Source organism: Triticum urartu, chromosome 5A, assembly GCF_056163025.1.
Source record: "Triticum urartu cultivar PI428250 chromosome 5A, HENAU_Tu73, whole genome shotgun sequence".
NCBI classification, from domain to species: Eukaryota; Viridiplantae; Streptophyta; class Magnoliopsida; order Poales; family Poaceae; genus Triticum; species Triticum urartu.
The window spans coordinates 419,050,692-419,074,298 of NC_141877.1; the positions used below are offsets into that span (position 1 = coordinate 419,050,692).

The following is a 23,607-nucleotide window of genomic DNA, read 5'->3' on the forward strand; positions in this document are numbered from 1 at the left end:
AACATAATTTGCAAAATACTACCAGGACTAAGTTCATGATAAATTTAAGTTCAATTTAATCATATTACTTAAGAACTCCCACTTAGATAGACATCCCTCTAATCCTCTAAGTGATCACGTGATCCAAATCAACTAAACCATGTCCGATCATCACGTGAGATGGAGTAGTTTCATTGGTGAACATCACTATGTTGATCATATCTACTATATGATTCACGCTCGACCTTTCGGTCTCCGTGTTCCGAGGCCATATCTGTATATGCTTGGCTCGTCAAGTATAACCTGAGTATTCCGCGTGTGCAACTGTTTTGCACCCGTTGTATTTGAACGTAGAGCCTATCACACCCGATCATCACGTGGTGTCTCAGCACGAAGAACTTTCGCAACGGTGCATACTCAGGGAGAACACTTCTTGATAATTTAGTGAGAGATCATCTTATAATGCTACCGTCAATCAAAGCAAGATAAGATGCATAAAAGATAAACATCACATGCAATCAATATAAGTGATATGATATGGCCATCATCATCTTGTGCATGTGATCTCCATCTCCAAAGCACCGTCATGATCACCATCGTCACCGGCGCGACACCTTGATCTCCATCGTAGCATCGTTGTCGTCTCACCAATCTTATGCTTCCACGACTATCGCTACCGTTTAGTGATAAAGTAAAGCATTACATCGCGATTGCATTGATACAATAAAGCGACAACCATATGGCTCCTGCCAGTTGCCGATAACTCGGTTACAAAACATGATCATCTCATACAATAAAATTTAGCATCATGTCTTGACCATATCACATCACAACATGCCCTGCAAAAACAAGTTAGACGTCCTCTACTTTGTTGTTGCAAGTTTTACGTGGCTGCTACAGGCTTAAGTAAGACCAATCTCACCTACGCATCAAAACCACAACGATAGTTTGTCAATTTGACTCCGTTTTAACCTTCGCAAGGACCGGGCATAGCCACACTTGGTTCAACTAAAGTTGGAGAGACAGTCGCCCGCAAGCCACCTATGTGCAAAGCACGTCGGGAGAACCGGTCTCGCGTAAGCGTACGCGTAATGTCGGTCCGGGTCGTCTCGTCCAACAATACCGCCGAACCAAAGTATGACATGCTGGTAGGCAGTATGACTTATATCGCCCACAATTCACTTGTGTTCTACTCGTGCATATAACATCAAACCATAAAACCTAGGCTCGGATACCACTGTTGGGGAACGTAGTAATTTCAAAAAATTTCCTACGCACACGCAAGATCATGGTGATGCATAGCAACGAGGGGGAGAGTATGATCTACGTACCCTTGTAGATCGCAACGGAAGCGTTGACACAACGTAGAGGAAGTAGTCGTACGTCTTCTTCCCGATCCGACCGATCCAAGCACCGTTACTCCGGCACCTCCGAGTTCTTAGCACACGTACGGCTCGATGACGATCCCCGGGCTCCGATCCAGCAAAGATTCGGGGAGGAGTTCCGTCAGCACGACGGCGTGGTGACGATCTTGATGTTCTACCGACGCAGGGCTTCGCCTAAGCACTACAACGATATCATCGAGGTGGAATATGGTGGCAGGGGGCACCGCACACGGCTAAGGAACGATCTCAATGATCAACTTGTGTGTCCTAGGGTGTCCCCCTGCCCCCATATATAAAGGATCCAAGGGGGAGGGGCTGGCCGGCCAAGGAGGGCGCCAGGAGAGTCCTACTCCCTCTGGGAGTAGGATTCCCCCCCCCCCAATCCTAGTTGGAATAGGATTCCTCGAGGGGGGAAGAGAGAGAGGGGGGCCGGCCACCTCTCCTAGTCCTAATAGGACTAGGGGAGGGGGGAGGCGCGCGGCCACCTAGGGCTGCCCCTTTCTCCTTTCCACTAAAGCCCACTAAGGCCCATATAGTTCCCGGGGGGTTCCGGTAACCTCCCGGTACTCCGGTAAAATCCCGATTTCACCCGGAACACTTCCGATATCCAAACATAGGCTTCCAATATATCAATCTTTATGTCTCGACCATTTCGAGACTCCTCGTCATGTCCGTGATCACATCCGGGACTCCGAACTAACTTCGATACATCAAAATGCATAAACTCATAACAACAGTCATCATAACGTTAAGCGTGCGGACCCTACGGTTCGAGAACAATGTAGACATGACTGAGACACATCTCCGGTCAATAACCAATAGCGGGACCTGGATGCCCATATTGGCTCCTACATATTCTACGAAGATCTTTATCGGTCAGACCGCATAACAACATACGTTGTTCCCTTTGTCATCGGTATGTTACTTGCCCGAGATTCGATCGTCGGTATCCAATACCTAGTTCAATCTCGTTCCCGGCAAATCTCTTTACTCGTTCTGTAATACATCATCCCGCAACTAACTCATTAGTTGCAATGCTTGCAAGGCTTATGTGATGTGCATTACCGAGAGGGCCTAGAGATACCTCTCCGACAATCGGAGTGACAAATCCTAATCTCGAAATACGCCAACCCAACATCTACCTTTGGAGACACCTGTAGTGCTCCTTTATAATCACCCAGTTACGTTGTGACGTTTGGTAGCACACAAAGTGTTCCTCCGGCAAACGGGAGTTGCATAATCTCATAGTCATAGGAACATGTATAAGTCATGAAGAAAGCAATAGCAACATACTAAACGATCGGGTGCTAAGCTAATGGAATGGGTCATGTCAATCAGATCATTCATCTAATGATATGATCCCGTTAGTCAAATAACAACTCTTTGCCCATGGTTAGGAAACATAACCATCTTTGATTAACGAGCTAGTCAAGTAGAGGCATACTAGTGACACGCTGTTTGTCTATGTATTCACACATGTATTATGTTTCCGGTTAATACAATTCTAGCATGAATAATAAACATTTATCATGATATAAGGAAATAAATAATAACTTTATTATTGCCTCTAGGGCATATTTCCTTCATAGGGGGCCATCATTTATAAGTAACTCTTTATAATACAACTATGATTCCGCATTTGCATACCATCTTGAGTGTCGGTGCCAACACTAGCTGTGAAAATTGGGGAGAAAAGCTCAGCAGCGTTGATGAAGGGCGGTAGTATCGTAGACGTAGCGTTGATGCCGTGGTTTTTTTTAGAGAAAAGGCCAGAGCCCGACTTTATAAATAAAGCCACATGGCAGCGTCACGAGACCAAACAGTAAAGAGATCAGTTAACGAGGAGAACGCACACAGCGCACGGAACGAAAAGTATATAAAAGTAGCCAAGGAAGGATGGATACAGGCAACTACCATACACGGCGCGCAGGCCGGAAAGGAGTGAGACCTAAACTCCGCAAACAGCACCACCAGGATTAGACGACAGGATCCCGTCCGGAGATGTGAGATGCCGAAGCCCGGATTTTGTCGATGAGCAGGTCCAGGGCAACCCGATCAACCTCCTTAGTCAATGATTTCCACTGCTGCAATAATATACATGATTTGAAAAGAACGTCAGCAGGCTTAGATGTGAAGATATGCTCAATAGTAAATTTGTTCCTAATGGTCCACAGAGCCCAACATAAGGCACCCAGGCCAACCCAAAACACCCTCTTGGTGACCCCAACCAAAGCTTTGGCTAGGGTTCGAATATCGGAGAAAGAGGAGGGGTTCCAAGAGACCTGAAGCCAAGATCTGACACAGCACCAAACCAGCTTGGCCAGCACGCAATTGAAAAAAATGTGATCAGAGTTCTCCAAGGCCCCACATAGATGACAGAAATCCGAGCCAGGCCCATTGCGCTTTTTAATCTGGTCAGCAGCCGTCAGGCGACCACGAAAGACTTGCCAAAGGAAAATTTTAATCTTAGGAGGAACTTTGGACTTCCAAACACAAGAGAATCTGGTCGAAGGAGTACCACCAATAAGTCTAGAATAAAGCGACTTGACCGTAAATCTACCTGAGGCCGAATGAGGCCAGACTACAGAATCGGCCGACTCCGAGAGCACGGGGAAGAGGGCAGCGAGACTTTACCAATCTTCCAACTCTTCAGGAGACAGGGCCCGACGAAAGGCCAGATCCCAGTTATTAGCCGCCACCTCCGTGATGGAGATACCCGGATTAGGACAGTAAGAGAACAAAACCGGAAAACTCTCAGCGAGGGGGGCATCCCCCGACCACCAGTCCAACCAAAAGCGGACTGCCATCCCATTACCAACATTAAATTTAACATGTTCCAGGAAAATAGGTCTGACTTTGACAAGGGATTTCCAAAATTGAGAGCCGCGCCTCGCGGTGGCAAACAGCGGGTTGGAATGTGGGAAGTATTTAGCCTTAAGAATCGAGAACCAAAGCGAGTCAGCCCTACTAGTTAAAATTTTCCACCACCACTTGATAAGCAAACAAATGTTCATCACCCGAGTATTAACCCCCACGGTTTTTAGGCTTACACATATGCTGCCACTTGACCAGCCTATATTTCCGTTTGTTATCCGCGGAATTCCAGTAGAAGGCTCCCCTATGTTTGTCGAAGCCAGCATGCACGCCATCCATATAAGAAGATAGAAGCCCATAAGAAACATGAGGAGAGAGGATAAGCAGGAGTTAATTAGAGCAACTTTGCCAGCATTGGTATTATATCTGCCTCTCCAAGGGAGCACCCTGTTCCCCACTTTAGCGACCGCCGGAGCGAAATCTTTAGCATGGAGCACGCCAGGAGAGATAGGAAGGCCTAGATATTTAAAGGGAAAGGAACCCAAAGAACAGTTCAGAAGCCTGGCAACCCGCAAGGCTTCCGCCTCATCCACACCCGTCACCAGGACCTCACTTTTAGCAAAATTAATCTTAAGACCCGAAACAGCTTCGAAACACAACATGATGAATTTAAGATTGGCAATGCAGGTGTTATCCAGCTCCACCAAGATAATTGTATCATCCGCATATTGTAAGTGGGAAACACCCTCCGGAAGTAAATGAGAGACCACAGGAGCAATGTGCCCACAACGAGCCGCCCTGGAAAGCATGCACGAGAAGGCGTCGGCCACAAAATTAAAAAGAACAGGGGAAGCAGGATTCCCTTGGCGAAGGCCCCTACCATTGGCGAAGAAATTGCTAACAAAATCTTAAACTAATTGATGCCGTGTTTTTCCCGGATTGCTGTGCGATTGGTGGCATTCAAGAAGATGTAGTTCTCCTGCGGGCTGAGGAACGGGGAGGGTTTGCGTACATGGAATACTTCTGTTACGTCTCTCTCCACTTTGGCCATGCTTCCCCACCAATACTCGGCTTTGTTGACACCGAGGAAGAAGAGGCGGTCCTGTGTTTCCTCCAAGACCTGTAGCGGACGGTGAGGAGCTGCCAGTGCCGTCTGAGGAACGCCTGGTCGTTGTACTGTGCCGAGACGTTGTAGTTCTGGCCGGCGTCCGAGCTGTAGGGCAGCTTGGTGGCGTCGTCCACGTAGCCGCTGTGCTCCGAGAGGCCGCAGTCGACGCTGACGAAACCTGCATGCCCAACCCAACCACGCACGCATGAATGATAACCCTGGATGCATGTGTACGCAAGTCGATCTTATAAGCTCGGTCGGTACCCGTGGTGTCGGGCGCTCTCTGGCCACCGGCATGAAGCACGCCGCCGGCGAGACAGAGCAGGAGTAGCCACGACGGGGCCGCCATTGCTCCCCGCGTTGACCGCTCCAACCCACAACCACAGCGTGCGGACATGCCCCTGCAGCCTGTCCATTCAGCGCTTAAAGGGCAACGTTACCATGCTCACCAATGAACGAATTGATTATTAACGCCTAATAATTGCTCACCAGGTATCCAGTAGCGGTCTTGTACGTGGATAGATAGACCTCCACGGAAAGTCAACTTTGCGCAAGAACAGGTCATAGGACAGGCAAGCAAATCGGTCCGTGGTTAGCTGACAACACAAAGTAGAGAGAAAAAACTTATAAAGAACTGGCCATCCACCCTGGCTTAGGTTGACTTGTTGCTGGATAAGGACCAGCCGTCCATAGATTTCATCTGTAACAAGTTGCTTTCATTGGAGTAGGACAGGTTGATTGCTCAACCTAACATCCTTTGTGCTAATTACTCTCCATATATCCATATATATATATATATATATATATATATATAGTAATGCTAAACTAAGCGTGAGTGTAGAATAGCTTATTCTACACCCCAGTAACGGTACATATAAAATATGGTACATACAAGAGGCGGTCCTTTGTTGACGACCGAGCTTATAAAACACTGAGTATCATGATTCAATGATAGATATGGTCAGAGGGCAAGTAGAATAAACCCTGACGTTAACACGGTTTGCGCACTTAAATCTAAATTGCTTGTATCCTCAAGGTATGCACACTTAAATCTAAAATTGCCTGTATCCTCAAGGTCAAGATGCCCTGTTTCAGTTAAACTTCGGAAAACCTTACCCGCTCCGCAACTCACGAAGATTCGATTTATTCCAGCAATCCAGATAAACATGTATACTTCATCTTTTTAGGAAAAAAAATTTGAGCCTGTATAAATAGAATCTTCACGGCAATGTCGACCGACATACAACAAAGTACCAAATAAACCGTAGTTCAAAGGCACGCATGACCAAGTACCAAGATGCAGGTACCAACATGCCCGCCCGTAGGCACTAGGACGAACAAAAGGACTAATCCGATGGCAGCGTCGGAGGAGTAGGGGGCGTCAGGTTGATAGCAGAGTTGCGGATCTTGGAGATCATCCCGTCGATGGTGTCAACATCAGCGGCTTTAGTCCAAGGGCTGTCCTCAATCACATCGACAAGGAAGATTGCCAGCCTAAGGCTGCTCTAGTGATCCTATTATGAATCACACAAGATTTTATGAAATTTGTTCTTAAAGAAAAAAAGAAACTGACTAAAACCACATCGCTCATTTAACCACTATGAGTACACTCATCCAATCGGGATACCCCCAAGATTTTTGCAAGCATGGTCTTTTGGCATAGATATTATTTATCCAGCAAAAAGGATGCTGGATTAGATTTAGCTTCAATCTCAATGTAGTTCATTCTAGCAGTGGCTCACTTGGCCGAAGTTATCCCGCAAAAAATGCTTGCTAAAAGTAAGTAGTCTCCAACCAACCACACATGAACTCGAACTCTTCTAATTATACTAGCATGATACAAATTAATTCTACTCAAATATGGACGAAACAAAGAGTTTCGATGTTAGCCATATCGCTCTTCGCTGTACAGGATTCCATTCTCAATACGGCGAAGAAGATAAGCTCTCCCAAGTGGCCACCTGTGGGTAAGCAATATCAGAACACAGATACTGAAGAATTAAACTGTTTCTTCAACTATACAAATTACCTGTTTAACTTTCCACTAGGAGTAAACTTGTCGATGTTGATAGTTCTGGTTGTCTTTTCAGATTTGTGACCTCTCTGTGTTTTCATGTCGAAGTGAATTGGATGTACAAATAGGACAATAAGCTACAATCAAAGGGCTTGTTTGGGACTGCTCCGCTTCACCAAAATCAGTTTCGCTCCACTAAATTCACTTTGGAGTAGTTTCACCCAGAAGTTGTAGCGCTACCAAAGAGAATGTTTGGCTTCCATCTAGCTCCAGCTTCAAGAATGAGAAATTTGGTGCAAATGATCTATTTGATTGGTCGAGGGGGGGAAACGAAGGGGTATCCACTTACTGGTGGCAGTGGTGGGTAATTTCCACCCAAATCCAGCTTCTAGAGTTTTTTGGAGCACCTCCTGAAGAGCTTCATAAAAAACTGGGAGTTGTGCCCCGGATTCTAGTTTTTTTGTGGACTGGCATATCGTGGAGCTACCCCGTTTAGCTTGTGTTTTCTGAAGCGGAGCTGAATTTTAAGGAACAGAGCAGTCCCAAACAGGCTCAAAATATCAGCGTGAATTTTACAAAAACTTCATGCATTTATTTGCACTGAACCTTTAGGTTTATCACTGTTGACATCTGGTTGTAGTCCTCCGGTAGGCCCAATTTCTGTCTCTCTAGTATATGCTGACCACACATATCAAGCAGTATACCACCAAACTAACAAAAAAACATGTGTGTTGTTAAACAACATCGCGCAAATTACCAGTTCCTGCAAGTGGTGACCAGATGAGGCCTACTGGTCATCAGTGATACCATATCTGATTTTCTATGCTATGTATCTTTGTAAAAAAATATGAGATATGTATCTTAATATTTGTGTTTGAGTTGGAGGAAAAGTCCTATGTCATCCCTTTCCCTTTTCTTTCGAATCATGCCATCATGGCCGATGTTCAGCGGATGGCCGATGCTCCGGAGTCATGGTGGAAGTTCTTCATGCATCTAGAGTAGCAGCATCCCATGATCTTGGCAAGTAATGGAGACTCCCAAGTTTGGGTGATGCAACAGTTGCGATCGATAACATGAGGGGCAGATCGAGAACAATGCTTCACAAAGCACTAAAGGGGCAAGGGAGCAGCTCAACCACACACTCTCGAAACAGGCTTTCGCCCCCCTTTATAAATAAAGACACAAACCGAACAAGGTACATGGTCAAACGATACATGGTGGTGAGGTGACCCTCTTACAAAGCAGATCCTAGGCTACCCGGATCACGAAGCAGACCAGCAACTATGCTGCTGAAGGAGAACATAAGGAGAATGGAGCGCAATCACACAACACCCTAGGACACCTAAGCTCCTAGACAACGCCCCCAAGAGAGAGAACGGCGCAGAGCGTCGTCGCTGCCTAGCCCCACGGGCAAGGGTCTTCACCCGGAACTCTAACGCGGCGAGGAGGTCCACGGCGACGTCTTCAAGAAGAGAGCGGCGCCCGCAAGCGTCGTCGTCGCCGGCGCAAAAGCGCGGAGCTTTCGCTTGGCACCCCACCATAAGTCACCGAGGCCCTAGGGCAAACGCGGCGTTCCCAGACCCCAGATCCAGATCTGGGCGACGTCCAGCAGAGGATGCGCCCGAGCCACCAACTGCTACCCCTCTCGTCGCCCGCACAACCAAGAAGGGAGCCACCACCACCGACATGGCGCCTGCCGGAGAGCCAACCATGTGAACCACCATCCGGAGCCGCCGCTCCGGCATCCAAGTCCAAGACCTCACCCACCGCCCACGCCATAGAGTACCAGCCACGGTAGGAAGAGCGAAAGTCCATATCTTTCACTCCTAGCCCGGCATGAGCCACGGAGGCTGGGCCGACGCCACCACAGTAGGGGCCCCAACCCTTTGTCCCCAGCCAATCCCGGTGGACTGGGGGGGGGGGGACACACCTCCATGATTCCCGAAGGCCATCGCCGAGTAGACTCAGACAACGCCATGTACGTGGCCCTCGACTCCGTGTTGCCTGACAATACCATGAAGTCCCGACCACCACCAACGACCACCGTACCCACGGAGGGAGGGACTCGCCGCCCGTGGCTACATCCCGGATCGAGCCCAATCTCACCTACCCGGAGCGGCAACTCCGACACGTCTCGGGCCCCGATCAGATCCTCCCGAGCACGCGCCCCCGATCATAGCCATTCTAGACCAAGGAGAAGGAAGATCACATCCGCCACGCTGCGCTGCCGATGGGGCATGACCACTAGAGACGCCGCCGTCCCCATCGACCCGCTCCACCCGCACCCCGATCGGCCATACCGCCGGACCCTCCCGACAGAGCACACCACCACGCCGCACCACCACCAGCACCCGAAGCCACCGGCGACGACCGGCCCGCGTCGCCCACGAGACGGCGGCCAGACGAGCCCCTGATGCAGATCCCACAAGGTCCATCGCCGCCTCCCCAAGCACGCCCCGCCGCGCCACCCCGGGAGATCCAGCAGCCGCCAGCAACAACTGTCACCACCGAACCTCACCGGACTACCACGGCCGGCCGCCACCGCCGTCCAGGACCCGCAGCGGCCGCCGGCCCCATGCCGCCCACAACTCCCAGCGCCAGATCCGGGCGCGGGAGTAGCAAGCGTGCCCCTCCAGCCAGCAGCCTGACGCACCGCGGAAGCCATCAGCCGTCGTCGTCGGAAGGGCACCCGCCGCGACCCACCAACCGCGGCGCCCTGGCCCGTGGAAGCGGCCCGCACCGGCGCCACACACGAGGGGACGAGAGGGCCTGCCGGCGCCGGCGCCGGCCAGGCTTTGCCTGGGCGTGCCCTGTGGCCTCGGCGGGGGAGGAAGGGGGGAGGAGACCGGCGCGGCTAGGGTTCCCTCCCCGTCGCCTGCGGGGGCGACACGGGAGGGGTGGGTCGGGCAACTCGCAGCCTCCAGGTCTAGCCACATCACTTAAGTTGGTAATTTTGCAGTTCGCTCTACCATACACGATGAGCTTGGCAGTGCATCAAGAGATAAGAGAAGGATGTTCCTACAAGCCTCCTCAGAGCTCAGCGACTCTCGGCCGTTGGATCGGTTCCCTTGATGGATCTTGGGCTGTCGGATGGACCGTGTGGAAGACCTCGGCCGTCGGATCAAAAAAAGTTACTACTGGAATGAATAGTTACCGTCTCGTTCATGCCACCGCACGTAATTACGTTGCCCCGCCGAGGGCATTTTCGTCATTTCGCTTCTTTGGGGTATAAAAGGGGCCACGCCCGTGGTGAAACCCTAGCCGCCTCGCTCCCTTTCTCGCGCGTCGCCGCCTGCCTCCTCTCCTCCCCGCGACCCCGCACCACGTCTTCTCCCAGGCGCCCACTCGCCCCGCCCCCGATTGAACCCTAGTCGCCACTCCTCGCTGGCCACGGCCGCCACGCGCATCGCCGCCAGAGGGCGCCGCCGGTTGTGGGCGCGCCTCCGCGGATTCGCGCCGCGGTTGCCGGAGGCGTGGGCGCCGCGGGTCAACCTCCTCGGGGACGATGGGCGTGGCCCCGCCGTCCCGCCCTGCCCGCCGTGGCTGCCATGGACGAGCTCGAGGTCGACTGGGGAGCAAGGGGCTGCCCCGCCCGTCCCGCTCGCCATGGTCATGGCCATGGCCGATGACCGCGGCCCCGCCCGCCGCGGCGGCCATGGACGAGCTCGAGCTCGATGGGGGAGCAACGGGGAGAGGAACGTGAGGCTATGGGGGAGGAAGAAGATGGCCCCCTCGTTCTTGCCGTCAGTTCGTCGCTCGATCTGTGCCAGCCTGCTGCGTCAAATGTGATGGATTCGTTGTGCGACGCCGGTGTTCCTTGTTCTTGCCGTCGTTGCGCTAGATCTGATGGTGCGTTCATCAATTTGTGGGTAGGCATTTATTTTCCCCCGTTCTTGGTCATTCCCTGCAGCTTAACCGTGATTTTGTCTCTGATTTTTTTGCGGATTGATCCATCGTTTGCAGGTGCTCGTTCTTCTCGTCAGTTCGTCGCTCGATCTGTGCCAGCCTGCTGCGTCTTCATCCAGGGATGTACAGGTCGACTGCTTTTCCTCTCCTTCTTTGTGCTTCTCTTCTTTCCAGACCTAGGGTTACATTTGTGAAGTAGTGTATATTCCTTGTCTTTTCTATATGAGTACGCTGCTAGATTCGGTCTATTGTGTGCAGGCTGGCCAATGAGAGGCAAAGGGTATTATTCCCTGGTTGGATTTATGTGGTGTCCTATCTTCCTTAATTCCTGGATTATAGGTGTGTGCTTCTTGTTCCTTGCCTGGATCGTGCTAGGCCCTGGTTTTTTTTGTTCATTTGCACATGATTCTGGGTGCTTTTGTTCTTTTCTTTGTTTTGTTTACTATTTATTTTTGGCTTTATACCAATAGCCTGCTGGTTTGTCGGTTGGTCCTGCTCGTCCTCTGTTGTGATATTGAGGCATGTAGGCTTCAATTTACTGTTGTCCATTTGAGTTAGGCTGCTTAATTTAGGTTTGTTTACTAAGTTAATTAGATTTCTAATTTAGTGATTATACCTCCTTCGTTTTTTATGGAATTTGGATATACGTGCCTTTGCTACCTATTCAGTCAATGCTCTGCTCAGTTTTAGTTTCTTTGGGCGTGTGCTTTATATAGCTTTCTGGTCTCTCCTTCCGGCCTACCATACTGTTCTATAATTTATCTCTCTTCACAAACCTAGGCTTAGTCAGTGTTGTACCGTACTAGATTATGTGTTCTGCCCAGCAGCGTATTTATCTGTGCTTCTTAGTTTGTCCAGAGAGTCTGATTAGAGAAAGGTCAGTTCACCTCTGTAGCTTTTGTTGTTTAATTAGTCAGCATGTGCAGTTTCATATAGCAGTACACATGTGTGAATAGAAACTCTTCATGCAAGGTGGCAGTAAAAGGCCTTTCGATTTTACCTTAGGCACTACAAGCAGCCAATAGATAGGCCCATTGCTTGCATGATGATAAATTTTGCCCACAAGAATGTCCTAACAAATCTTATCTTTGATTGCAGCTAAAAGAGAGCTGACTAGGCCCGCCTGGGAGAGCAGGTAAGCACATTCATGTCTGGTGTGTCAGATCTGCTAAATTGAACTCTTGCACTTCAAGATAGATTTCCATGTATTATTACTTTGGACTGACAGCGAGTTCATAAATTGTTGCTCTGTAGTGATAATACTCTTAGATTATTTCAGCCTTATTGATTTGAATGCTGAAATATCTTTCTGACCCTATACAAAAAATATTGTTTTGTGTAAATAATGCATCACATATTTTTTACTGTTGGAAAATGAATTATTTATGTATAGTTACTACCGAATTATATCAGAATAATAAATCTATCACTCGCTCCAATTATTTGTAATTCTGGGTTAGGCTTTTCTTATCTAAACTACTTGATGTGACAAAATATCTTAAACAAGCTCTGTGATTTGTATGCTCTCTTATATTATCAAAGATGATTGCACTTATATGATATGTTTGATAGTTCCTATATACTCCTAAAGAAAAAATAGCTGATGCTCCGCTCCCTGCAGGCCTGCACTCGCGTCGCGCCCTTTCCTCTCCCTGCCGCCTCGCCTCTCTCCCTGCCTGCTTGTTGCCCCGGTCGTCTTTGATGGTGCTCCTAGATGTGCTATACATCACCTCCTCATCTCCTTGGCCACTTCGGTGCCCATGGCTTTCGTGCTCGTCGGCGGGATGGTGCAAGGCGCAACTCCGACGTGGTTCCTCACTGGTTGGATGGCGTTCAGGCGCAACCCCGGTGCCCTCTGAGTACTGCCTCGGCTACAACCTCCCTCTGTGAGCTCCATCTTCCCCTGCTCTGCTTCGGCTACTATATGGGACATGGACAGGGCTATGATGATCAGTTATGGCTGATATAGGCATGCTCTCAAGCAGTCGAGGCACTTGTGTGTATTAATTTGGATCCTCCCTCGTTTCTTTGAGCTGTTTTGATCACGTTCTTATTTTAGTGGCTCTGTCCTTGGATGGTCATTTCTAATGAGTGATAACCAGGGCAGGTAAACCCTCGTAAGAACATATTGATCCGGTGATCCATCCAGAAATCCAGAAATAAGAGAAGGATGTCTCACCGAGCTCTCACAGCGATTAGGGACTCTCGGCCGTCGGATCGGTTTGCTTGATGCGATTCTGGGCGACGGATCTCGCTCCGGATTGTTCTCGCCATCTCGGCCGTTGGATCGAGCCTGAACTCCTGCAGTAATGAATAGTTACTCCCAAAATGAGATATCTCGTGCCACCATGTTTGAATCACGTGCCCCATCGGTCGGAAGCCATTCTTGCTAGGGCGATGATGATTAGCCGTGGGTATCAAGTTGGGTCCTCCCTCTTGTCTCTAGAATCCTTTTTGATCCTGTGATACTTATTGTTCTGCCCTTTGGATGGTCATTCTTATTGAGTGATAACCAGGGCAGCTCCACTGTATAAACAGATTGATCTGGTGATAAGAGATGATGGGGGTAGATTATATGATCGAGGAAAGGAAAATCTGAGCCCATATGCATTGAATCCTAAACCCTTTTTATTCGCACGTGCCCCACCGGTCGGAAGCCATCCTTGCTAGGGCGATGATGATTCGCTGTGGCTGAAATAAGTGTGCCTTTGAGCAATCAAGGCACCTGTGGGTATCAAGTTGGGTCCTCCCTCTTGTCTCTAGAATCCTTTTTTATCATGTGATACTTATTGTTCTGTCCTTGGATGGTCATTCTTGTTGAGTGATAACCAGGGCAGCTCCACTGTATAAACAGATTAATCTGGTGACAAGAGATGGCAGGGGTAGATTATATGATCGAGGAAAGGCAAATCTGATCCCACTATGCATTGAACCCTGAACCCTTTTTATTTGTATTTAAAGGTGTTGCTTATTTATGCTCCAGTGTTTATAGCCGTCTTATGTGAATATTTCTTCTCTCTCATACCTTTATTGCATATAAGTTGTTCTTGACTTTTATTGTTTGTTGTTGGTCCTTGATTTCATCTGGTTAAGAGTAAGCAAGTTGTCGGTTCAATGGCTTGTTTTAATTTGTTGATAAACCAGCAGAAACCACGGTGTCATGTTTCTAATAACAGCGTCTTTAGGCTGGTTAATGTTTGTATTGGAGACCACTACCTTTTATTTCGCTTGTTTCTTACCATCTTCCTTGCTTCTCTGGCTGTTTCACGGTTGGGACGGTGGCATGGCGTTGGGGCTGTCTTGCGGGTCGGCCGGAGAGGGAGCACACCGAGTGGGCTTCTAAGATGGCTGAGGTGATTATTTGCTCCCTTGTTTGTCTTTCCCTTTGTGATGTGTATGTGCTCATCAAGGGCTTTGTTGTTTTTTAGGGATTTGTCTAGGGTTTCCTGGTTAATCCATTCTGATTTTGGTCTGCTCATGCTCTTGGCTTCCATGGGCCATCGTCCACTCTACGTCACGCGGTCGCCATGGTCGGAGATCTGACCGTTGCTCCTCTTGCCTTGCAGGTCACCAGCTACAGCTAGCCCAACGTCATACAGGTGTAACGAGGAACACATACGAGGAGTGGACGATGCCAGAGGTGAGGTTCTACTGTGGAGTGCCAGGTTGGTTGCCATGGGAGGATCTGGCTAGCTTTGGTGAGTGCTTAGGATCAATGACTTACATTTTTGTAGTTCTCACGATCTGATTTTGTGTTCTTCCTTGTGCTCTAGCTAAGGAAGGAAGGGTTAAAGGAACTTGAAGCAGACATTGGTTGTGGTCCTCTGGAGTTGGTACATGACTTGCTTAATATTATCGGTAGCATCCTGTTTTATCTACAAATTTATGATGACAATGAATCTCATTATACTCACTTTTCCAGTGAGGCCAATCTTCAGATCCTATTTACTGTCGTGGAAAATGCATCCTCTGAGATCGTCTGATCTAACTGCATTATAGAGAAATCACCATGCTTAGAACCAGGCAGGAGCTTACCTCATGCTGGAAGAACTTGGAGGAGCGGAAGGCCAATGCCTCGATTCGTCTGAGTCCTTGTAGGCTTGTAGATCCTACATGAGCTTCTTCCTGTGCCGGCATCCGCTTCATCATGCGACGCCGCTTTGTTGTCGCTGATGCTCATGGGGCAAAGAATGTCATTCTTATCCTAAAGATTAGTAGATTATCAAAAACAAAACTCCCCTAGACTGTATTAGTATTATGTGGCTAGAGTGCAACTTTGAAAAGGCCAGCCTTGCTCCATCTGATTGTTGATTTATATATTTTCCTGTAGAAATGAAGAAGCTTATTTTATGTTTTGTAGCCACCACCCAAATTGGCTGTTTCATTAGTATTTTGCATGCCTTGTTATTATAGGTTTGTAAAAATGCAGTCTGTGAGATAGTACTTCCTTTCATTTATTACCATGCTTTGATTTTTTCTGTGCTTGGATTATAAAGTGGACGTGTAGTAAATTTGAATTGCACACCTACGAGTTGATTCTTCTAGGGACTAGATTGCGTACTTAATTCAAAAATTAATTTAGTTCATCTTTAAAAGGGATAATCGCATATTTAAAAAACTAGTCAATGTGTACGTGCAATGCACATTAATTTGGAAGTATATCAAGTGGATGCGGATATTAAGTAGGATATTATTTGCGTGTTATTATATTTGGCATGAAATTAATTACACGCTAAACGTGTTGAGCGCTCGACATTGAAGCAGTCTAGGTCGTTGGATTGACATGATTTGATGGCCGAGATTAATTGGATCTGCCCCTTTGGGTCTTTTTATATTGCTATAGATTTATTTTTCTAAACAAGCTTTCAGTTGCGCTTCACAAATATGTTGCTAGCTGAGGTTTAGAATTTATTTGGCAGAAACTGTTCTAGGATTACTATTGTAGTATCTCTGTGAGGAACTTCTGTTAATATTCGATAAGTGCCAACAAATGTCCAAGTATTGTGGGTTTAATTTCCTGGCAAGGAACTTTATGCTTGCAAAACCTAGCTACTTTCATTCATTCAGCCACTTTTACCTTCATTGACAATTTTACTTTGCGTCAGTTAAATCTTGACATACTTTAACACTAATCTGAAGGAACAAACTCGAAGTAACTTCCGTTATTGCTATTTGCCTCCCCAGTTGCAGTTGCACGGCCAGCCGCCGATTTTGGGATCTTGCCAGATATGTTGATGTGTTCTTCTGTAGGTACTTGTTTGTTTTGTCCGTCTAAATTCTGGTTACCTGCAGCTCATCTGTAATTTTGAGTTTTGTTTTCTTGCAGGTTCGTCCATCGTTCGCACGTGCTCGCTGTTCTTGTCGGTTCGTCGTTCGATCTGTGCCAGTCTGTTGGGTCTTCGTCCGGTGCTTTGCAGGTCGACCCCTTTCCAAGGTTTACGAGTCGACAAGTCGACGAGTCGTTCCGAGGTAGAGACTCATAGACTAATCGAGACTAGTCTAGACTAGTCTAGACTAGTCGACATGGTACTGTAGTACTCAGCTACTAATACCTAGTGGTAGTATGTAGTATATACTAAGTTACTAACAGTACAGTATGCAATAAAACCAGCCACTGTCTAAATCATTGAGCTATGCAGTGTTCTGGGCCCAAGTGGGTATGGAATAGGACCAGCCACTGTCTAAATATTAGCCCAGCACCACGCATCACCCCCCAGCTGGCCCATTTGGGCCCAAATGGCCAGCCTACTTAGCCCCCAGCCACTGGAACCCTAGCTCCCGACCTCTCCAATCGCCGACGCCAGCGCCATCACGCACGAGAGCATGCGCGCACGCGACCCGCGCCTCCTGCCGCCTTCTGCCGGTCCCGGCCGCTGCTGCCGGCGAGCCCGCCGACCACCGCCATGGCTCCTCCTTTCCTCTCCTCTCTCTCTCTTTTCCTTCTCTCCCGTCTCAAGGCCGCGTGCCCCTACGGGTCACGGCCATGGCCGCCGCCTGAGCACGAGCTCCGGCCGGCCGCCGCACCTGGCTGCGCCATCCGCCGTCCCTGCGGTGGGTGGCGGCGGCGGCGGCAGGGCAGTGGGTGCTGGCGGCGCCTCGTCCCAGCTGAGGCAGCTCTCTTTTTTGAGTCGCTCGACTCATATATGTCGACTAGTCCAGACTAGTCGTCGACTAGTCCATCCACGGCTCGACTCGTATTTGTAGTCTACACGAGAAAATGAGTCGACATCCACTCTGCGACTCGTAGACTAGTCGAGCGACTAGTCTAGACTAGCCGTTCGACTCGTAATCACTGCCCCTTTCTCCTCTTCTTCTCTGCTTTCTAGGCCTAGGCATATGTTTTTGCGGCCATGTGGTTTGCCTAGCTTGCCTGTCTGGACCTGCTGTTGTACTCAGTCTATGTCTGCTTGTTGTTCCTGTTGGTGTGCAGGCTGGTCAATGGGTGTGCCTGTTTCTTGTACTCTTATTGTCGGAAGACTAGATAGAGTCCAAGAGTATTATTCCTTGCTTGTATTTTTGTGGCCTCCTTTTCTTCCTTGCTTGTTTTTTTTCTGGAATACAAATGTGATTTTTGTTCCTTCTCTGATTTTTTGTACCTTTAGCTATGTCCTAGAAGCAACCTATTGATGTGTTTGTTGGTACTGCTTGCACGTGTGGTGCTGTTGGGGATATCCAACAAGCCAATGTCATTGCAGATATGATTTGTAAAAAAATATTCATTGGAGTGTAGCTAGAGTAGTGTGCTGTCAGTATGATGCAGTCGTTTATATAATCTGAGCATTATAATAGGTGGATTTGCCGCTTTTAAATATTTCTACTACGATCTATCTTGTCTTTCTAGGCTAAAACTACTTTCTGCTATATCAGATTTTATATTAGCATTACCAGTAGAAGTCATGGTTGGATCAATTTCTTTTTGCACTGAAAATTTGCGTGTCAACTTTTTTCTCCCTAACCTATTTGTTGTTTGCCAATGCCCCTGACTTTCTAATGCTGATATAATTGTTGCATGCTGGCAGGTTGCACATCATTACAAATTCTACATGATCAATGCGCTTATCTGTGAATGAGCACAAGAGGAAGACAAAGGAAGAATACATGCAATTAACAATACAAATGGGGATTAATCTACCCTAAGTAAAGACTGGATGTTCTTTTTATGAGGCTATATTTATCCCTGTAGGATGTTCCCTATAACTCCGAAATCTGAAGGTATGGTGGCATTGAAACAGTTACCTATCTCCATTTCTATTAGTGACATGCCATATGGTTGTGAATTGAAATGACCGATGTTTCATTACTTCTTGATTATTGACCGCTTTTTACATTGGCCAGTCGTATGTAATCATTTGCTTCAGCCCTGATGACCAGTTATCCAGATGCCAAGATGTTTTGACGAAGTTTATATTGCTATGCCATATTAAAATAGTGCTCTTAGATTGGCTCAAACTACTACTATGGCCTGCTTGTGTTATGTCGTACTAAACCATCTTGATTCTCTTGGTAGTTTCGGCTGCATTTTCTACCACACTCCCCAAACTAATTTAAAGGAAACATACATGAGTTGCTTGATGTCAGTTTACTAATCTTGCCTTCTTGATAGTTCCTTTTTAGTCACTGTAGATATCAATTTTTGTAAAAATGTTGAGATATCCTCTCCAGGAATATGGTTTTTTCATCACTTTCAGGCCAACGTTACTCAACTTTTCTTTGAGCGACGAGGAACTTCAACCATTCTTGGCGAAGGACTGCTATCTGATTGTCACTAGCCCCCTGTGTAAATGCTTCGCTTTCAATATTTTGTACTATCTTGCTGCCCTATGTGCTACTCAAGCCTGATCTATTAAACATTACTTGGTTTATTCCTTTGTGCCGAGCTTGATGTGCCTCAGTTGTACTCTGTGATATGTACTTTGATTGGAAAATTCATGAGGTTAAAGATTTGCATTGCTTTTGGTGTTGAACTCATTGATTACATACTTCAGGGCGTGCTTCTTAATGATTTAGCATTACCTGCTTGACAAAAGGTTGGGACCGGCACCTTCGTGCCAAGGCGCGTTGCCGATCTAGTATATGTGCTACTAGGGAGAGTGAGCAGCGATGGAAGGTGAGATCGGTTGATGCCGTCCAAAAACAAGATGAAGACCATCCGAGTGACTGATGATATGGCCAGAGCCGGAGCAGGTGTTCATTAGTCTGAGAATGCCAGTAACAATGAAACAATGACATGTCCCATGATGGGGATCGGTGCACGGGCATCCAAGCAACTATTTAGCATCATGGCGAGAAAGATGAAGGTTATTTTTCAGTCCGTATCCCAATCCCACCTGCAAACCAGTTCCAATCCTGGCTCTGTTCCATCGTGGTTGCTCCACAGATTTCTGTCGCGACAGCCCTCATCGACTTAGGGCAACTCGTGTTCTGGAGACAGGGCAACTCGTGTTCTGGAGACCTTTTGACCCGGTTGAGAATGCGGACTGGCAGGAACTGCTTGACTGCATTGCATTGCACGAGCCTGATCTGGCGATTGGAGATGATCGCTCCAGACGGCGTCTAGAGCCTTCTGGACAATTCTACACTAGATCCCTATACCAGGCAATTGCTCCTTCGCTTGGCCATGAGGCGCTCACCGCAATCTGGGAGATCCGCCTCCCTCTAAAAATTAGAATCTTCTTGTGGCAATGGTTTCAAGGTCGCCTCCCGTCCGGCGTGGAGGTTCTGAAGCGCAATGGTCCCGGTGATGGACGTTGCCCGCTTTGCGGGCCTGAAGAGGACTCGAACCATATCTTCTTCACCTGCGTGTCCGCGCAGTTCCTTTGGAGCTGTTTCCATGAAATAGTGGGTGGAAGCTGGGACCACAACAACTTCCCCGCTCTCTTCGCCGAACTCCAGGCGATCCCACCCTCGATTCGCCACATTAGGTGGCTGGCCATTGGGGTGCTTGCCTGGACGCTGTGGACCGTTAAGAATAAGCTTTTGATTCAGCGTATTTCCCTTCGTCGTGCGTTACTTGCAGCTTTGGCGGCCGCTTAGCCGTCCCAGGGAGAGACGACATCACCTCCATCATCACCCAGTTTCATGCGATGGCTCTCCGGATGGCTCCATCGCTCCCCCCACCACCACCGAAGCCGGATTAGATCGTCGTCACCTCGTCGCCACCGCCGCCATCTTGGATGTGTTGTCTTGTCGTGCCCCTTGTTGGGCTTGTTGTGCTGTGCCCACAGCTGAACTTGGGTTTGTGTGTTTATTTGTGTGTGTGTGTTGGACCGTGCCTGCGGTGGCGCTGTCTGTGTGTGTGTGGATTGTTCGGGTGATACCTTGGTACCTTGTGCTTGGTGGTTGCTTTATTTATAAAGCGGGGCGAAAGCCTTTTTCGGTAATCCTGGCTCTGTTCAGATCTTGTGTACCAAACACGGGAGTGAATGTTTCTCATAGTAGGGATCTCTCTATTAGCTACTCGTATGTTGTAACTTGTTGTCATATACTACTCCCTCCGTCCCATAATATAAGAATGTTTTTTACATTAGTATAGCGTCAAAAACGTTTTTATATTATGGGACAGAGGGAGTATAATATTAGTATCAGCTCCTGGGTTTTTTGGGGCCCTCCTCTATTAAAAAAAGTCATCTCACCCTGCTTTCCCATTTCCACCTCACATTTCCCATCAACCAAATGCCACATAATTCTTCAGCAAGTTCTTCATGCCTAAAGAAACTTAATATTACAAGGATACTAACCTCTGCAGCACTGGAGAAAGGTATGCCATTAACATGAGTGATGATGTCCCCAACCTTTATCTCGGAGTGTCCAGGTGAAGGTACTTCTACCTGAAGCAGAACCCGTAAGACACGAAAAAATACAGAACTCCTAATTTTACGGATCAATACTAGAAAGAAGCACAACAGAGAAAATTCATACCTTCTCCACTATCACACCAGAGATCTCAGGGAAATCATGATGTATCTTCTCAAGTACAGTAAGCTGTGCTTCGTGGAGAGTTTTAACTCTCAGTCCATGCAACGGTCGTATGACCGTCCTGCGTCATCAGTTAATTCGTTTTACTAATGAATGCTAGAAAGCGAAGCACAAATAAACAACATTTCTTACTAACTCGCATACAATATTTCAACGAAAGGCTCTAGGTTAACTGGAGTAATGAGAAGGTGGGAAAATGAAGTAGCCAAATAATTGGATAAATAACAGTTAAGCAAGAAGCGCATCAAATATACTACATATAAAATGACAACACTGATGTTTTCCAACCATGACACAGGTATTTATCCTGCAGATAAATCTTTTCAATTTGCCCAGATTGACCATTAAAGGGCAACGAAATTCCTTTGAAAACTCAAATTATGGACTTGAAAATATAAATTAGTCAAGGAGGTCATATAGTCCTGCTATGTCTAAAAACATTGTGTACTGTAATGAAGAAACAGAGTTCTATTTCCGTGTTATGCTCAGTTGGTGGCTCAGTCGTCGAATTAATGGTTCAGAATCATTAATTTTTACACACCTGTTGGCCGTGTCTGAAAAATCGAAGAAATATCCACAAGGAGATTTACCAAAGAAATAGGAAGACTAACTTTAAAAATATGTGTGGGCTAGAAAATGAAACCTACTTAGTGTTCCTTTTAATGAAACAGAAATAACAAATACATACCCGAAATCATTGAAGTGCTGCACACACTTCAACACAATGAAACCTGGAATGAAAGGGGTTTCTTTCCTGTCATAGAAGTTCATGCCGATGATATTTCCATCAAAATCCACCAGAGGACCCCCAATACCTCTCTGCAAATAGTTGATCATTTGAAAGAAATACATTCATCACTGTGGCAAAGATCAAATGAAAAAGAAAATAACATATAGCACGAGTTCTAGCAGATTTATACCCGTTAAGCAGCCGACAAACTTCAACATGGACACTTAAGTGATGAATCTTGTTATTCACAGCATAGTAAAGTTACAAATTTAGTTTCTACACTAAAACATAACAGACCTTAGAAAATATAAAAATTGAAGCTGCCAGTTGGTTATGAGACTTGGCTATATACTGAAGTGAGAGAGTGAACAAACTGACGGTCATCTAGTTCAAACACCAGATAATAATCAAAAAATATTTTTTTTGCTGATTATTATGTAGAAGGATCCACAAATGGCTTCCGCCTTTGGAGAAAGAAGAAACCTTCAGTTTCTTATACAAATATAGTATGAGAAGATGTGCTTTGTTCTTACTGTGAAATTGTATTCGATTCACAGAAAGTTGAAACAAAAAATCTTCCTCCATGGTGTCCATGCATCTGGCTCTCCCAGACTTAACAAATTAGGATAAGACAGTTTACTTCCAATGCCAGTTATGGATATACAATGAGGTCCTTAAACCTAAGATCAAAGTTGCTACAATTCTACGAATGCATTCCAAACAAGGCACAAAAAGAAGCAAATAACTAATAATTAATTTTAAGTAATTCTATAATTAGTGGTTCAGCCATCAATTTGCATAATGACTTCAGCTGTTTGAATTACCTTTGAAATCCTGCAAGACGACACAAGAAGTTCTTCACAATCAAGCTGGCTTCTTCTTGGGATTAGCTTTCCTGAAGCAACGTTCAAGCTCCACGGCTCACAAAGGCAGCCTAACGCTACAACATCTCTTGAATGGTACTCGTTAAAATTAAAGATTCTACTGTCCGCACTGAACTTTTTCGTAGCCAGCATTGAAGTTGAACGGACTTCCACCACACATATATTGTAACAAAAGTCCACATTTGATACCGAACCCTCGAATATTTCTCCACTTGCTAGGAATACATTGATCTAGAGGAAAATACCAGATAGCAGAATTTAATCTTCACTGTTTAAAAGAACACAATAATAACACCATAAAGAAAGGAAAAGAAGAATGCATTAACCTTGAGTTTATCAGCTATCTCATCTTGGTGTGGCAATTTAACTAAACTAGCAGATGTTACCACATGACCAACACCCTCCAGAAACTCAACAATTGTTCCAGAGCAAGAGAAAAAATTCCTGTCTTCTGCAGGGAACAGAAATCAAACTCATTGAGGTATAGCCAAGTTAATACTGACATAAATAATAACCCGCTGCAATAATGTTATATATACCTATAAATGACTGAAGTCCAACCACACATTGAGCAAGTTCCAGTGTGAATTCCTCGACGCTCCAACTTGCGCACTTACGCACAGATTCTCTCCCAAACTCATCAACGTCAAAGTACGGAACCCATTCAAAAGCTTAAAATTTTCAAAATCAACGCCCTTCACTAAACGCGAGGCATTACGGGATAAACCAAACTTGTTTCCTTCATATAGGTATATAAATAAATAAAATGGTAAGAGAAGCAAATAACCTGGTGGCTGCTCAGTGACCTCAGC

At 46.7% G+C, this 23,607-nt stretch overlaps 3 protein-coding genes across 29 annotated transcripts; 2 read left to right on the plus strand and 1 right to left on the minus strand.

Moving 5' to 3' along the window:
* The first annotated feature begins 10,545 nt into the window (after window positions 1-10,545).
* LOC125509368 (uncharacterized) lies at window positions 10,546-19,082 on the plus strand. Of its 27 annotated transcripts, none has more exons than XM_087526271.1 (11): window positions 10,547-11,169; window positions 11,264-11,335; window positions 11,465-11,545; window positions 12,305-12,341; window positions 12,828-14,559; window positions 14,773-14,846; window positions 14,980-15,064; window positions 16,391-16,456; window positions 16,533-16,675; window positions 18,226-18,418; window positions 18,895-19,082. In XM_087526271.1, exons 6-10 carry the CDS (start codon window positions 14,838-14,840, stop codon window positions 18,274-18,276), a joined length of 354 nt encoding a protein of 117 aa, XP_087382397.1. In that variant the 5' UTR covers window positions 10,547-11,169; window positions 11,264-11,335; window positions 11,465-11,545; window positions 12,305-12,341; window positions 12,828-14,559; window positions 14,773-14,837; the 3' UTR covers window positions 18,277-18,418; window positions 18,895-19,082. The 27 variants fall into 27 exon arrangements, with proteins under 27 accessions (XP_087382377.1, XP_087382376.1, XP_087382382.1 ...); XM_087526273.1 differs by having other exon boundaries at window positions 16,391-16,452; XM_087526251.1 differs by having other exon boundaries at window positions 10,546-11,149; window positions 14,773-14,904; window positions 14,980-16,456; window positions 18,869-19,082.
* Window positions 19,083-19,290: 208 nt separating this feature from the next.
* Window positions 19,291-23,589, minus strand: LOC125509367 (putative protease Do-like 14). Its single transcript, XM_087526249.1, has 6 exons — window positions 23,335-23,589; window positions 23,122-23,246; window positions 22,736-23,026; window positions 21,870-22,000; window positions 21,125-21,242; window positions 19,291-21,033 (listed from the first exon to the last, which is right to left on the minus strand). Exons 3-6 carry the CDS (start codon window positions 22,925-22,927, stop codon window positions 20,830-20,832), a joined length of 645 nt encoding a protein of 214 aa, XP_087382375.1. The 5' UTR covers window positions 22,928-23,026; window positions 23,122-23,246; window positions 23,335-23,589; the 3' UTR covers window positions 19,291-20,829.
* On the plus strand, window positions 19,307-20,239 carry LOC147971686 (uncharacterized). Its single transcript, XM_087524080.1, has 2 exons — window positions 19,307-19,313; window positions 19,584-20,239. Exons 1-2 carry the CDS (start codon window positions 19,307-19,309, stop codon window positions 20,237-20,239), a joined length of 663 nt encoding a protein of 220 aa, XP_087380206.1.
* Window positions 23,590-23,607: the final 18 nt, after the last annotated feature.